Source organism: Balaenoptera musculus, chromosome X, assembly GCF_009873245.2.
Source record: "Balaenoptera musculus isolate JJ_BM4_2016_0621 chromosome X, mBalMus1.pri.v3, whole genome shotgun sequence".
Lineage (NCBI taxonomy): Eukaryota > Metazoa > Chordata > Mammalia > Artiodactyla > Balaenopteridae > Balaenoptera > Balaenoptera musculus.
This window is the reverse complement of record NC_045806.1, coordinates 108,981,570-108,998,472: the sequence shown is the minus strand read 5'-3', so window position 1 is coordinate 108,998,472 and position 16,903 is coordinate 108,981,570. Positions and strand designations below refer to the sequence as shown.

General features: G+C 36.2%; 1 protein-coding gene across 3 annotated transcripts in view; it reads left to right on the top strand.

Moving 5' to 3' along the window:
• Positions 1-16,903, top strand: part of ZNF280C (zinc finger protein 280C) — a 62,355-nt gene that overhangs the window by 29,149 nt on the left and 16,303 nt on the right. For all 3 annotated transcript variants that reach the window (XM_036841150.1, XM_036841149.1, XM_036841151.1), the window contains exons 11-16: positions 2,712-2,869; positions 3,563-3,663; positions 4,430-4,576; positions 10,560-10,691; positions 14,546-14,838; positions 15,309-15,449. In XM_036841150.1, the coding sequence (XP_036697045.1) occupies positions 2,712-2,869; positions 3,563-3,663; positions 4,430-4,576; positions 10,560-10,691; positions 14,546-14,838; positions 15,309-15,449 (972 nt within the window). The remainder of the gene's footprint in view (positions 1-2,711; positions 2,870-3,562; positions 3,664-4,429; positions 4,577-10,559; positions 10,692-14,545; positions 14,839-15,308; positions 15,450-16,903) is intronic.

Here is a 16,903-nt window from a genome sequence, read left to right as displayed (position 1 = left end):
ATTTATTTTTTCTGGTGAATTCTCGGGTCCAAAACGAAGTACATAGAAAAACACTGAAATGCACTGTAATATAAGCCTAAAACAATTGTGAATGCTACATTTATGCTAGCGTTTTATAGTTTTCAAAGACCTTTCACTTATATTATTCATATGAGTTTTCACACTTCTTTACCTCCTTTTATCAAGCCCTACCAGCCATCAATTGCTAATGGTCCCAGTAGCTTAACAGAAGAGAAATTGTTATTTGCGATATAACACTGAAACAACATTACGATAAAACTCTGTGACTCATAAAAACAGAGTAAAACAGTGGTTACCAGGGATGGGGGAATTGGGGATATGTTATTTAGGGGTACAAACTTGCAACTTCTTGTAGATAAATAAGTCCTGGAGATCTAATGCACAGCATAATGGTTATAGACAACAATACTGTGTTATAAACTTCAAAGTTGCTAAGAGACTAGATCTTAATTATTCCCACCATAAAAAAAGAAATGATAATTATCTGATGTGATAAAGGTGTTAGTTTATGCTACTGTGGTAATCATATTGCAATATATAAATTATCAAATCGATACACACCTTAAACTTATACAGTGTTGTGTGTCAATTATATCGCAATAAAAATAAAATAATGCCAAAAAAACACACCCAACTCTGAGACCTCATTCCATATTATCATTCTTATAGTAAAATACATCAGAAAAGGGACTTCCCTGGTGGCGCAGTGGTTGGGAATCCGCCTGCCAGTGACACAGGGGACACGGGTTCGAGCCCTGGTCCGGGAGGATCCCACATGCTACAGAGCAGCTGGGCCCATGCGCCACAACTGCTGAGCCTGCGCTCTGGAGCCCGCAAGCCACAACTGCTGAGCCCATGTGCCTAGAGCCCACAGTGAGGGGCCTGCTCACTGCAACTAGAGAAAGCCCGCGCGCAGCAGCGAAGACCCAATGCAGCCAAAAAAAAAAAATCAGAAAATAGTGTTGATAAATTTCGTAAAATGCATAGAAGAGTGGTTCACTAGTTAAGTTCCTTGTTATACTTAAATATTATGTATATGATATTAGAAGTTCTTCCAGCATTAGCTTTTTGGCTTTTCTTTAAGATTAGCCCATTTAATATTAAGCATGAAATTTTCTTTGTTTTTTTGTTTTCATTTCAAAAGACTGGCTACAGATTTCTAGATTATCAGAATATCTAGAAATTTTAAACTAACCATGTTTTGTAATACCTAGGAATTTTGTGGCATTTTGACATACTGTTTAGTAAATGAAACCGGAACAGTAAACACTGAATAACCGAAGATGTTATATGTGTTAAATAACATTTTACCTTAATGGTAAAAACTAGGATGGAAAACTGATGGTTTTAAGGGATGGTAGACGCTAATAGCTCAAGATTTCTCCTCTCAGCCCTGTCAACATATTGTAGTATATTTTTCCTTACAGTGAGTGTCACCAAAACCAGTTAGGGTTATTTTATTTTGAGAATAGCCTTGTGAGGGGTTTCCTTTTTTCCACATCTCCATCTACTGGTTTAAGAAGTGTGAGCTGCTGATGGGGGCAGGGTAATAACTGAGAGATAGCTAGTTGGTTAACAGATTATTTTATACAAATAAATTTTACTAAAGTTGTGAGCTGAAAGGTTAATGGCTCATGACCTTTATATGTAAATATTTAGGCAAGACTAGGATTTTTAAATAGATTTAATAGAGATGATGTTAAAATGAAAGGAGAAAAAACGATATTTCACAGTGTACCATAAGCAGCTCTAAAGAGAAGTGGTGTTTTGAAGGTGTGAAGAGATAAATGTTAAAGCCTCTGTAATAATTGCTGCCTAGGTTGCTGACATTATTACTTCATTTCAAGATTATTTCCTTTAGGGACTCATAGTGACTAGCTATTAATATTTGACCCAGACTTGAGATTGTAATTTTGATTAAATAACTTTACGTTGAAATTCAGTAGAACATTTCAGTAAGCCGTTTGAAATAGATATGCCTGTTTATATTGTACTCTCTGCCATTAAAGGTCATAGTTCCTTCTCATAAGAAGCCTTTTAGGGAATCTGACATAGCAGAATGTAGAACTGAAAAATGGACTGTGCTACAAAGGGCACAGTCTGCGAGTTAAAATGAACTGTTTGTGCTAACAGTAAACCTGTATCATTAAATAAAACAAAAGATTCTTGTAATTATAGGTATTAAAATTGCTATTACATGCATGTAGAAACCAAGGCACAAATAAAAATGCTAACAATTTGTCTTTTGAGCAGCTGAAAGCTATTGTATATCGCAAGGCCGTCAAAAGATTTCTGTCATGATTCTGTAGCTGCTCTTGGTGGTAGAGTTTCCTTTAAGTATTTTATTTTAAAATGTAAATAGTATTTCATGTATGGTAAAGAAGCCTGCTGTTTTTCTTTACAAAAAAATTTTAATCTGAAATAATGGTGAAGAAGCAAATTAGCAGTATTTTGTATTAACTATATTAATGGATTATTTTAAAACAAAGATGCAAAGAAGAATGTTTGCTGATGCACTTAATGAAAGTGATCATTTGAAGTGCACACTTTTCCAGAGGACTATATGGCTTTGGAGGTGTTATTTTGAGTCATACAACTGTGTTTTTAGCATTTAGGTTCAGATACTTATTTGTGAGATTTGTCTTTGGTTATAAATTTGAATATTTGCATCTGTTAACAATCATTTATAGGTTTATGAACCACATGAAACATCATTTGGAACTTGAGAAACAGAACACTGAGAGCTGGGAAAACCACACCACCTGCCAGCACTGCTACCGTCAGTATCCCACACCATTCCAGCTGCAGTGTCACATTGAGAGCACACACACTCCCCATGAGTTTTCTAGTAAGTCACAATTTTGTTAAAATCCTGAACATTAATGATTTTGATTATCTAACCTATGAAGAATCCTTAAGAATTCTGATGGAAAAATAAGAATAAGAGATAGATTTTGTAATTTGGGGGCAAAGTTGAAAGCATATTTTAACTTGTATAAACTTTTCAATAAAATTACTTACTAAAATTGAAGTCCCTCTTGTAAATTGAAGCTTCCTTGGCATAACTTATGCATTGTACGTAGGAAGTAAATTATAAAACTCAGATTCCCTGGTTTGCAAATATAAAATTAATGGTCTTCATTTACACTCTAATAAGAAAAGTAACTGCAGTGATAGTTAAAATCACAGAGTCTGGAGTTAGCTTGGATTCAAATCCCAGCTCTGCCTCTAATACAGCTGTGAGATGTCAGTCAAGTTAATTAATCTTTCTGTGCCTCAGGTTCCTCATCGGAAAAATGGGGATAAAACTTAACAGTACAGCTCTCAGTGATGGTATGAGAATGAAACAAGCTAATACTAAGCAAAGTCCTTAGAACAGCGTTACAAAATTAACCACTGTAGAATTGTTGGAACCACCATCACCACTGTTATTATTATTATTATTATTATTACTTGTTGTTGCTGTTGTTATGGATGTGCAAACTGAATCTTTGATTTATACATCCTTAAAATGATGTAATGTGTTTTTTTCCACTTTCAGCTATTTGTAAAATCTGTGAATTATCATTTGAAACAGAACAGACTCTTTTACAACATATGAAGGACACTCATAAACCCGGTGAAATGCCATATGTTTGCCAGGTACACACACATTTTATTGTGTATTTAGGTGTTTAATTTTCACATGCCATGAAATAGTATTGTTCTTTTGATTTTTTTTTTAAATAAAAATGAGTTACTAAAATGAAGACCCTCTTCAATAGTTGAAACTCTTGGTTTAACTCATGTATGTGTGGATGGTGGGTTGGATTTGACCTGTGGGCCATAGTTTGCTGACCCCTCTACTAGACAAACAAAAAGCCCTGCTGGAGAAAGACAAACATATTGACTTTCTTACCCTGTAGGGAAGAATATAGACGTGTTAGAGAAATAAGAAATACTGTTAGTTACGGGGAACTCAACTAAAGGCTTTGGGGCCAGTATTTTTCCCGAATTTCAAGTGGTTCCCAGTAAGATAGCAAGATAAAGATAAATTGCCTCTGTTACAGCCTGGATGCTATTTAAAATCCAAAGAAGAGAATCCTCATTTGATGTAACAGGAAAAACTTTATAGGTCAAGAGGTGTCAGACTTTGAAAATTCAAGTCAGGATGGGGGATAGTAGATCTGAAAAGAAGGGAATCTACTGATGTTTAGGAATATATCCCTAAACTTTGAAAGACAACTTTTCTGCTTCAGAGATTATCTGTATTACTTGCAGTATCAGGATCCTTGGTTGTATAGGCAGCAGAGCTGAATTAGTAGTACATCATGTTACTCTAAACAAATGACTTATTGTTGCTACTTTGATATAATTGCATACCGTTTATAAATTTTCAAGTTAAATTAAATCTTCTTTATATTTCTAGGTTTGCCAGTTTAGATCATCAACATTTTCTGATGTAGAAACTCATTTTAGAGCATCCCATGAAAATACTAAGAACTTGCTGTGTCCATTTTGCCTCAAAGTTAGTAGAATGGCAACCCCCTACATGAATCATTACATGAAGCATCAGGTGAGATTTAGCAGTTCTTATTTGTTCATTTTGTCTTAGTGTAAAGGTTATATATATAAACTTAGAACATTGGTTAGATTTGTTCTAGAAGGAAAGCAAAGTTGTTCCAAATGACACCATTAATTTATAATTTATGCTGAAATATTTGTGAAACTTCCACTTCTTTTCTTTGTCTGCTTCCTGGTGATGATGAGGCTCATGGATAGTGAAAATTCTGAAAGGTAGGTACAAATAGGAGCCTAGTGTGGAGGGGAAGAGGAAAGATGAGTGGAATATTTACATTGGACATTTCAAGGGTTTAAGAGTGGTGAGAATGGGAATGATTTTAAAGAGCAGGGGAAAGGATAAGTTTGAACTAAGGAAGATAAGATTGAGGATTCACAATCTTCTGTTTTCCTCTCTCTTCAAACTTTATCTCCACTTTCTAGTCCACCTTTTTTTTTTTTTTTTTTTTGGCCCCACGGCTTGTGGATCCTAGTTCCCTGACCAGTGGAAGCGCAGAGTCCTAACCACTGGCCCGCCAGGGAATTCCCTAGCCCACTTTTTATTATGAGAAGACATGTGGTTGTCATCAGTGATCCAGGATGGTCTCTTGTAGCAGCCAGTGCAGTGACAAAGGAAACAGCAATGACACATTTCTAGATATGTGAACTATGCCAAAGAACAGTGTTCAGGTTATAACTTGTTTCTTAGATGACTTTTACCAGTTCTGCTTTTGTAATTTCTGGAATATCAGTACTAGTGCTTGCACCTTTCCCTTGAATTTTCATTTTATGCTTGCTGGTTCTTTTCCTGACACAATTAGACCATCCTTTATTTGGGCTGAAAACTTGATAGAACAGTGAGCCTATTCTTGAGTGCTTGAAAGAGCAGTCATACATTTGCCAAAATCAGAAGTCAGTGAATTTACTGAATCTGATTATGTAATCAAGTTTTGCCTCCTCACTGATCAGCTCATTACATTTCCTTATTATTGAATGCGTTATCATGGCCATTTTATTCAGCACTTGTGCTAACATTGCGTTCAGTTCCAGTCATTATATAATCATGAAATCAACTTATAGTTGTTAATTGGAAAAAATCATAAATATAGAATATCCAAATACATTCAAGATCACCTGTTATGGCAACATGCTTATTTTTTTATCCTGGTATGTCACCTCACTGTTAAACTCTGGCAAAATCTTTCTATTCTAGAGTTCCCCCATGTTCCATCAGATGTCAAATAGATGTTCTACTCTAAAATTGTTCCTGGAAAAAGAAATTCAGTAAATGGCTGCACTTACAAAATGAATAGTTTTTTGTTTATTTTTTAATAGGATTTTTCAGAGCTTTTAACATGCTAAAACATGCTTAAAAGATCATAAATCTCCAAGCAAGTGATATTGTATATGTTGTTCCCAAAACTTATTTGACTATTGAATCCTTTATTTGCACAGTACATATTAAGATTTCTTGAGGAATAGAGTTTTTGAAACACTGATCTTGGTGCTCTATATTTCATCTTTTAACCTTTGATTTTGAAAGAAAGAATGAGATATAAAGCAGTAGCTCTATTTTATTATGAAGCTTTTAATGTAATTCTTTCTCTTGTGCTTTACTAAGCTCCAGAGTGAGGTGTAGATGTGGAGGGAGTAATAGATGCTTAGAAAGGTAAGAAAGAGACGGATGGGCTTGCTATGTGGACTGTGTCTCCTAAATGGTTTAACCTGATCTGTAGTCACTCTTGCTGCCGTGAGTTGTATGTCTTAACTTGCCACATATATAGGAAAGCGTTAACCCAGCGGGTCTGAGCTGCTCAAATCATGCACATTTTCAGAAGAGTCTGCTTGCATAACTAGCCCTTGGCTAACTCTGGAAACTGAGCCTTTGTTATTAATTGATGAGTGTTTTACACGCCTGGAACCTTGAGCCATGTGGTACCAGCTTTTCTAGATCTTGTGCAAAAATATGATTATGGTGAACGCCTGCTTTTCTTCTGGAGTCTGAACCCCATGAAAAACCTGGGCTCTTAGACTCAAAGAGAGCTTCCCTGGAAAACAAAATAAAACAACACAAAACAAAACCAAAAAACTTCATACCTGTTGCTGCAGTTAGTTGCTGGGGGATTGATAAGCATATCCTATGCAGCTCCACTGGGAGAGGGCACTTGGAGACTGGCGCCAGTATCCTCCAGACTTCACCCAATGCACTTGTTTCCTTTATTAATCCTGTCCTGTACCCTGTCACTGTAATAAATCATAGCTGTGAGTATAACAGCTTTTAAGCCCTATAAGTCCTTCTATTGAATCATCAAACCGGGGAGTAGTCTTGGGACTACTGACACAACATGGGTGCCCAATTTTTTTGTAAGTTTGGAGTACCTAAGAGGTAGGCAGTCAGCAATCAATAGAGGAAAGACTCTATCAATAAGAAGCGTCGTCAGGCATCCTTCAAAGTATTTCAGTTTGTATATAATTGTTCACAAAAGACTCAAAAGCCATAGCTGAGCAAGATTATAAGCTTGTAATTGAGATGATATTAGGGCAATTTTAGACCATAAGAATTGTTGAGTCTGTGGCTCATTTTATTCTTTTTAAAGACTTTGGTTGTAACCTTTTCCTTAAAAGAATAGATTATTATGTATTGAGTGATTTCAGAGCTAACAATGTAGTTTGTACAACTTTTAAGAAAGGATGAAGGATTTCAGATGTGTTAAATAGCCTCATTAGATCTTTATAGTAATAACAAGTAGGTAACATATACTAATCACTTGCTGTATGACAGCCACTAGTGCTTTTACTTGCATTATCTTGTCTGATCCTTACAGCCACTCTACAAAGCAGGTATGCAATCATTTCCATTTCATAGATAAGGAAACAAAGCTTTATAGAAAGTAAGTAAGTTACCTTGCCCAGTGTCACATTCTCTAATAGTTGGCAGAGCCAAAAATTGACCTAGGGCCCAAGCTTTTACCACAGAGTCATTCTTCACTGACATTAGGTCTAAAGGCAGATATTACAGAGAGTCAGAATTAGCCTTGAAAACCCTCAAATCACCCAAAAGATATAGTATCCTTGTCAAAAAGTTCAACACAATTTTTTTCTCTACCCTTGGAATAGGTCACCATTTTTTTGGTTGAACGTGTTATTTAAAAAACGTACTGGGGGCTTCCCTGGTGGCACAGTGGTTGAGAATCTGCCTGCCAACGCAGGGGACATGGGTTCGAGCCCTAGTCTGGGAAGATCCCACATGCCGCAGAGCAATTAGGCCCGTGAGCCACAACTACTGAGCCTGCGCGTCTGGAGCCTGTGCTCCGCAAGAAGAGAGGCCGCGATAGTGAGAGGCCCGCGCACCGCAATGAAGAGTGGCCCCCGCTTGCCGCAACTAGAGAAAGCCCTCGCACAGAAACGAAGACCAAACACAGCCAAAAATAAATAAATAAATAAAATTTAAAAATTAAAATAAAAAACGTACTGTATTATTCTCAGCACATCACAGGTATACATGCATAAGAGAGATATGAAAGACTTGAGTCCATCTAAGGGAACAGTAGGTTAATGTCCCCATCTCAGGGCTCTGGGCAAATGCTCATTGAATGGAATGGCAGACATTTTGAACTAGTTTAATTGTGCTTGCTTCTCATGTGCACTCTCTGTCAGTCTCTTGCTGCCTGCCTTACTGGTTATTTAACAGATATTTACTGTTTAATATATGCCAGGGACTGTTTTACAGAAGTGAGCAAAAGAAAGTTTGTGCCCTCTGGAATTTGCATTATGGTGGCAGGGGGGAGAGAGAATGAGAATGTGTATTATGTCTGAATATATCTGTATGCCAGCTGATAATAAGTACCATAGGAAGGAAATACATGAGGATAGGGAATGCCAGGGCTTAGGAGGTGAAAGAGTAGCTTCCGTTTTTTTATATGGGGTGGTCAAAGAAGCCTCTCCAGAGGAAATAAGGGATTAAGCCATGTGGCTATCTGGGAGCGAATGTTCCAGGCAGAGGGAACAGTAAGTAGGCAGTGAGGTGAGCATATATCTAGATGTTCAAGAAGCAACAAGGAGGCCAGTGTGGCTGGAGCATGGTAAACAAGTGGGAGGAAGAGTAGTAGGAAATGAGGTTGTAGCAATAGAATGCGGGGAAGATAGTATATGGCCTTGTAAGCCAGAGTCAGGATTTTGGAGTGTTATGGGAAGCCATTGGAGTGTTTAGGCATGTGAGAGATTATTCTGGCTGCTATGGAGAGAATAGACTGTTGGGAGGGAAGAGTGGAAACGAGAAGGTAGGAGGCTATTGTGAGAGTGCGGGTGAGTGGCTTGGACTCATCTGGTGGCAGTGGTCGGAGGTGATGACAAGTGGAAAGATTATGCTTTTGAAGGTAGAGCTAAAAGGTTTTATCAGTGGGGTGTGAGAGAAAGAGTTAAGAGTGACCAAGTTCTTCCGTCCTGAGCAGCTGCAAGAATGACGTTCCCATCTATTGAGATATTGGGAAGATTAGGGAAGGAACAGATTTTTTTTCAGGGTGGATGGGGGAAAATCTAGAGTTTAATTTTGTCCATGTTGATTTGAAGTGCATGTTAGATATCAAGTAGTGATGTTGAGTAGGCAGTTGGATGAATACTATTTAAAGTCATGAAACTGGATGAAATATAGGTACAGGTAGAGAAAAGATTTCTGGGAACTATATCTGGGGAACTTTCTGTCATGTTACCTTGCTGTCAGCTTCTTGACTGAGTTTTTTTTTCCCCCTCTTTCCCCTCTCTTGAGTACATATAGGTGAATCTGTTCATGTTGGCTGTACCTATGATATGATCCAATTAACCATACTTCTTAAGATGAAACTAAAATAGTAATACAAGTACATTATATTTACCTATTGCTTTGAACTTTGTAAGGAATTTTTATGTATCAAATGCCTGCTGTGCACCAGTAATGGCTAGGTACTTTAATGTATGTTACCTCATTTGATTTTTCCTAAATGTTTATTTATGTTTTAAATGCAAATAGTGATGAACCTGTGGAGATACAGCTTTAGAGAAAACATTTTTATATTTGTACGTTGTTCCAAATTTACAGATGAATGTACAATACATATTTTAATTGATGACAGCATATACAAAAAAACTGCAGTTGCTAATATGTAGTAGAAAGAACACTAACTAGCTGTGAGCAAGTGCCTTACATCTCTCTTCGGTCCTGTTTCCTATTGGTAAGGTAATAATATGACCAGGTTTCAGAAGGAACGTAGTCAAGGAGTTCTCAAATAGTAAATTCAGATCAGTTGTTCTGATTTATGCTTCTGTAACCATGCCGTCCAATATCAGTCACTAGCCACGTGCATCTATTTAAATTTAAATTAATTTAAAATTAAAATTAAATAAAATTTAAAAATCGATTTCTCTGTTGCACTTGCCACATTTCAAGAACTCAATAACCACATGTGGCAGTGGATACCATATCAGACAGTGCAGTATAGCACATTATCATCACTGTTGAAAGTTCTGTTGGACAAACACTGACATATACAACCATTTCTATAACATAACTTTCTTGGGAGTGTCTGGTTAAATTTGTTTGGTTTTAGAAAGTTCAGTTTACCAACTTGTGAAACAAATGGAAATAACAAAAATTATTTGATCTTTCCAAGAATAAAAATATAATATAGCTCATTTTCATGGTATCATATATTTGAATAGTTTATACTTCAAATTAATAATTAGATAAACTCACACTACAAATAGTATAGGACTTGTCCCATTGTAATCTAATTGATATAATTATCATATTGATTGCCTGTATGATAACAAATACTTTTGAAACTCAAATACTAATGCAAGAAGTACTTGTAAAAAATGAAATATTTTGGAATTATTTATGATAGGATGTGGTAAAATTCTGGTTTTAAAATTCTTTAGCTATTAGAATTAGCAATTTCAGGTCTCGGGATTTGTGGTGGTAGAAATTATTTTCTAATATTATTTCTAATATTTATTGTAAACAGAAGAAAGGAGTTTATCGTTGTACAAAATGCAGACTACAATTTTTGACCTACAAAGAGAAACTGGATCACAAGACCCAGCATCGGACATTTATAAAGCCTAAAGAGCTAGAAGGATTGCCTCCTGGTACAAAAGTGAGTTTTAAATATGTTGTATTTTAACATTGTATGATAATAGAAATAAACCCCTGCCTGTTTTTATCTATTCAATATAATATTAAAAATTGACTTCTGGTTGTCATTAAAATTTTAATTTTAGGTTTTATCATTCTTATGCTTGGAAAGAAAATTTTTTATCCATTGTTTTTTGAGTTGATTGGAATGTGCTATATTGGAGCATATTCCTTTGCAGTGAGTGCAACTATATTAACTGTAGACTGAGTCATTGTGTTGTTTCAATATTCTTTTTTTTAAAAATAAATTTATTTATTTATTTTTGGCTGTGTTGGGTCTTCGTTTCTGTGCGAGGGCTTTCTCCAGTTGCAGCGAGCGGGGGCCACTCTTCATTGCGGTGCGTGGGCCTCTTACCGTCGCGGCCTCTCCAGTTGCAGAGCACAGGCTCCAGACGCGCAGGCTCAATAGTTGTGGCTCACAGGCTTAGTCGCTCCGCGGCATGTGGGATCTTCCCAGACCAGGGCTCGAACTCGTGTCCCCTGCATTGGCAGGCAGATTCTCAACCACTGTGCCACCAGGGAAGCCCTGTTTCAATATTCTATAGTCTGGGGACTTGCCTGGTGGCGCAGTGGTTAAGAATCCGCCTGCCAACGCAGGGGGACACGAGTTCGAGCCCTGGTCTGGGAAGATCCCACATGCCGCGGAGCAGCTAAGCCTATGCGCCACAGCTACTGACCCCACGCTCTAGAGCCCGTGAGCTACAATTACTGAAGCCCACACACCTATGAGCCCGTGCTCCACAACAAGGGAAGCCACTGCGATGAGAAGCCCACGCACCGCAACGAAGAGTAGCCCCCGCTCGCCGCAACTAGAGAAAGCCCGCACAGCAGCAAAGACCCAACGCAGCAAAAAAAAAAAATAATTAATTAATTATTTTTAAAAAAACCTTAACTTTAAAAAAAAATATTCTGTAGTCTGTTTTTGAGCTTTTCCAGTTGGCAGCGTACATGTCTGCTTCATCTGGTGAGGAATCATGTTTAATTTATCTTTGTGTCTCCAACATCTGTCATAATGCCTTGAATGCCGTAGTTTGTTGAAGTTGGTATTACTGAGTCTACTCTTAGAGAAGCAAATTCTCTTGATTAGCATTGCAGTGTTAAGTGAGCAAACACACATCTGACTACAAATTTCATTTTCCCTCTGCCTTATGTACATCTGTTTTCTTTGACTTCTTTTATGTAAAGTCAGCTTTTGGCTATTTGCTCCAGTAGAGGGATGCACAATCCAAAGTGAAATAATTCCCAAGCATTCAGTACTTATATTTGAGTACTAAACTTTGATGTGAGTATGTCTGCTATTTGAGTTCATTAAAATAATGTAAAGCAATGCTCTGAAGCTCTAGAGGGAGAGAAGCTATCCAGTATCCTTCCCTGCAGTCCATTCATTCCATGCTGGAACAAGACACGCAGAATACTAACATAAGCAGTGCAGTCCTCTCTCGTATCTTCCCTTATTAATAATAATAGTAATAATTAGTATACTATAATTATGATATTATTAATAAATGATACTAAATGTCTTGTTAGCACTTCAGAATTAAGCTTTCCATGTGCTTTTTCATACATTCTATTATTTAATCCCTGTAGCAAACCAGTGAGGTAGAGAACGCAGGTATTATTCCCATATTACAGATGAGGCTTAGAGAGGATAAGTTACTTACTCAGGGTCACATGGCTAGGAAGAGGTAGTACTGAAATTTAACCTCAGGTCTTTTGACTCCTAGTTCAGTGCTTTTTGTATGATACCAAATATATAGGTGACTGTTTTTCATTATCAACCAATGGGTATAATCAGACATTTCTTTTTCTGAATATTAAATGAGAAATTTTATATTAGTTCCCTCTAAGAAAATTCTGAATATTATTAAATTCTCCATGCTGTATGATGAATTGATGTAACCTCCACAGTAGTAACCTTTGCCCGAAGAACCCCCAGAGAGAGAAGGTCACATTTACTGGAGATCTGGTTTTTTTGGGGGGGTGCATTGTTGTTTTTAATTGAGGTATAGTTGATGTACAATATTATATAAGTTTCAGGTGTTAACAGTGATTCTGGAGATCTGTCTTATAGTTACCAAAGAGTAATGGCATGCCTTTCCAGAGTTATTTCAGGATTTGAGATTTAAATTTTGACCTCTATATTTGCCAAAGCTGTTTAGTTATATCAGAGCATAAAATAGCCATGGAATGTGCTCTTTTGACCCATTACTATCTGTGTTAACATATAAATGCTATCAATACAAAACTAGTATTACAACAGTAAATAAATACTGAGGTAAATTTCATTTAATTGGTATGACCATTTAGAATAAATGCGAGACTTACCTGATTGTAGTTTATACTCTGATGTTTAACTTTTTGTATTGCAGTGATTTTTTTTTTGGTAACAGCTTTATTGACATGTAATTCATATACCATATGATTCACCCATTTAAAGTATACAATTCAGTGGTTTTTAGCATATTCACAGAGTTGTGAAAACATCACTACAATCTATTTTAGAACATTTTATCACCCCCTAAAGAGACCCCATATCCATTAGTAGTCACTCCCAATTTCCCCTCCACCAGCAACAGGCAAACTTTAATCTGTTTTCCATCCCTGTTGGTTTTCCTATTCTGGACATTTCATACAAATGGAATCATACAATATGTGGTCTTTTATGACTGGTTTCTTTCACTTAGCATAATGTTTCTGAGGTTCATCCATATTGTAGCTTGTATCAGTACTTCGTTCCTTTTTAAGGCTGTATTAGTACTTGTGTATCAGTACTTTATTCTTTTTTATGGCTGAATATTATTCCATTGTATGGATATACCATATTTTATTTATTCACTCATAAGTTGATGAGCATTTGGGTTGTTTCCACTTTTTGGCTGTAATGAATAATGCTCTCATGAAAATTCATGTACAAGTTTTTGTGTGTACATTTCTCTCGAGTAGAATTTCTAGGAGTGGAACACCTAGGATTATATAATAATTCTTACGTTTAACATTTTGAAGAACTGCCAAACTGTTTTCCAAAGCTACTGCACCACTGTACGTTCCCACCAGCAATATATGAGGGCTGCAATTTCTCCACATCCTGTCAGCACGTGCTGCTACCTGTCTTTTTCATTATAGTCATTTAGTTGGTCTGAGGTGATACATTACTGGAGTTTTGATTTGCATTTCCTTAATGACTAATGATGTTGAGCATCTTTTCATGTGCTTATTTCATGTGTATATCTTCTTTGAAGAAATGTCTATTCAGATCATTTGCCCATTTGTTAATTGGGTTATTTGTCTTTTTATTGAGTTGTAAGAGTTCTTTATATATTCTGTATACAAGTCCCTTATTAGAGATATGATTTGCAAATATTTTCTCTCATTCTGTGGTTATCTTTTAACTTTCTTAATAGTGTCCTTCAAAGCACAAAAGTTTTAATTTTTACCAAGTCCATTTATCTATTCTTTCTTTGGTTGCTTGTGCTTTCAGTATCATATTTAAGAAATCATTGCCTAACCCAAGGTCATGAAGATTTACTCCTGTGTTTTCTTCTAAGAGTTTTAGAGTTTTAGCTCTTACAGTCTGGTCTTTGATACATTTTGAGTTAAGTTTTGTATTTAGTATGAGGGTAGGGGTCCAAATTCATTCTTTTGCATGTAGATATCCAGTTGTCCCAGCACCATTTGTTGATAATACTGTTGTTTCCCTCACTGAATTGTTTTGGCATCCTTGTCAAAAACCAGTTATGGCCTGCATAATGTGTGATCTTTTTAATATTAATGTGATGCTTAATTTTCTAAAAATGTATATTGCCTTCATTTTTATAGGTTACTATTCGAGCTTCAGTTGGACCTCCTCATTCAGGGTCATCAACTACATCTTCCAAGGATACTCCAAGCACTTCTCTTCAGGTCTCACCTCCAAGGTCTACAAGTACAACTGCTGAAAATCCTACAAGAGCTAATGAAAGTAAATATAAGACAAGAAAGCCTTGTGCAGCTACGTCCACTGCAAGTAAGCAAGGTGGAGGTGCATTTGAATATAAAGCAAAAACCTATTACAAGCAAAAGCAAGAGCGCAACAGGAAGAATAAAATCAGCATAGCTTTGAAGAACTTAAGGTAATATCTTTTATTCCTGATCTACAATCCTAATTTAATATTAAATATTAAAGGTTATTTTAATATAGCTTAGCATATCACTAGATATGCACATTTACATGATAGTCACTTATCTGGCATGAAGGCCAAGAAGATAATAAAAAGGTACTTTTTACAACTGCTGAACAGAACTTGAATTACTGAGTTTATTGTATAATTGTCATCTTTTACACTAATCTTATATTTTATGCTTATATCTTGTGATAGTTGAATTGTTAACGTGATCCTTTTTATTCCAAGGAAACATTAACTGGTATTAGACTTTTTTACTTATTCTAGCCTGTTGTTTCCAAGCAGATTTTCAAATTATAAGTCTCTATTTAAAGATTTAATTTAAACACCTTGGCTTCAATTAATAAAACATTAATAAGGCTTTACCTTATTTTTTTGTTTTACAATATATTTTTATCATTTTTTTCTGTCTCCATAAGGTGTCTTCAGGGAGTTCACAAGTGCATTGAGTGTCGTTCCGGAATAAAAGATTTTGCAAGCCACTTTTCAATGTATATGCACTGTAATTTTTGCAGATACAAAACAAACTGTAACAAAGCCTTTGTAAATCATATGGTGAGGTGAGTTAAACATGTACACTGCCAGTCAAAACTGCCATTCAAGATATTTGGTTTTTGAAAACAAAGCCAGTTTGTCACATCAAGGATCTAAAAAGATCTAGCAACAGGGAACTTCTAGGATATTACCCAGTACTGTTTTCCAGCATAATAACTCATGAAATCAGTGGAACAAAAATTTCAAGAACAGTTAGACTAATGAAATTAGAATAGGTTTGTTAGGGAAATTATTTTTTGAAGTCTTTCAAAAAGTGGTCCATAAAATTTTAAATGTTTCCAAAATATTTATCAAATAAATACATGTAACCACGTGAGTGTTATGCACTTCAAAGCAGTCAACTTTTAGAGACTTCAGCTTTGTCAGAGACGCCAGGAACGTCATCGGTGCTCACATGCTCGCTCTCTCACGCTCGCTCTCTCTCTCTCTCATCCGTCTGTCCATTTGTCTTTCAAGCCATCTATCTTTGCATTCATTTGATGAATGTGAAACGAGGGAGTACAGGGATATTCCGGTCATGACGCTACTGTTGGAATTTCTTTTCATATATCAATTCTGTTTACATTATTTGAGCACCTACCATGTACTCTATTGCTAGAGAAAGACTTCAGAGCCCACATTACTTTCATTTGAACCTCATTGGTACTTATGCCTCCGGGATAGATTTTTTTTAATAGACAAAAATTATTCAGATATAAATATACTAAGTTGATTATTCAGATTGAGGTAGTTCCATTTATTTTCAGTCAGAAATAAGGTATAACCAATAAAAGTGGTTTTCTTGCAAATCATAACAAGACCTCTACATTACTTTATGGTCATAGTTAACTACCACTTTCAAGGATTTGCCCACATTTTTTAATGCCTTCAGAACTTAGCTCTCAGTTGGTTTTTTTTCCCCTTGATGATCAGCCTGTCATCATGTTGCCTTAACTTCTTTAATGCCAGCACTTCACATCCACCTCTGAGGTGTTGTACCCCCTTCTTTACCACCATCCAATTTTACCTCATCATATACAATATTCATTCGTTTTGAAATCTCATTACCCCAGGACTTTCAGTCTTGACCCCTCTTTCCAGTCCAGCATCACCAATCCAATCGTATAGTCAGCTTCACCCTCAAGTTCATCTGTTTTGAATGTTGCTTTGTTTTTTGTTCTAGAATCCTTTACATCTTCAATCATGCTTAACCTTGCTATCCTTGACTCTCTTATCCTTTTTGATATTCCTCTATGCTCAATTCTAGACCACCAAACTGTGCTTGATTCAGTCAGCTCTGAATTCCTGATCTTTAACTTTAATGTGGTCCTGTCTTTTTAAAAATACCTCTTTGTTTTTATCTACCACATGTTTAAATCCTTTTCAGTACTGTCAAGATTTTATTCTAGTCTCTCAGTTGTTAACTTTGCCTACTAGTTACTCAGAGGTCATCCTTTTCATTTTTCCCAAGGTTAACCTC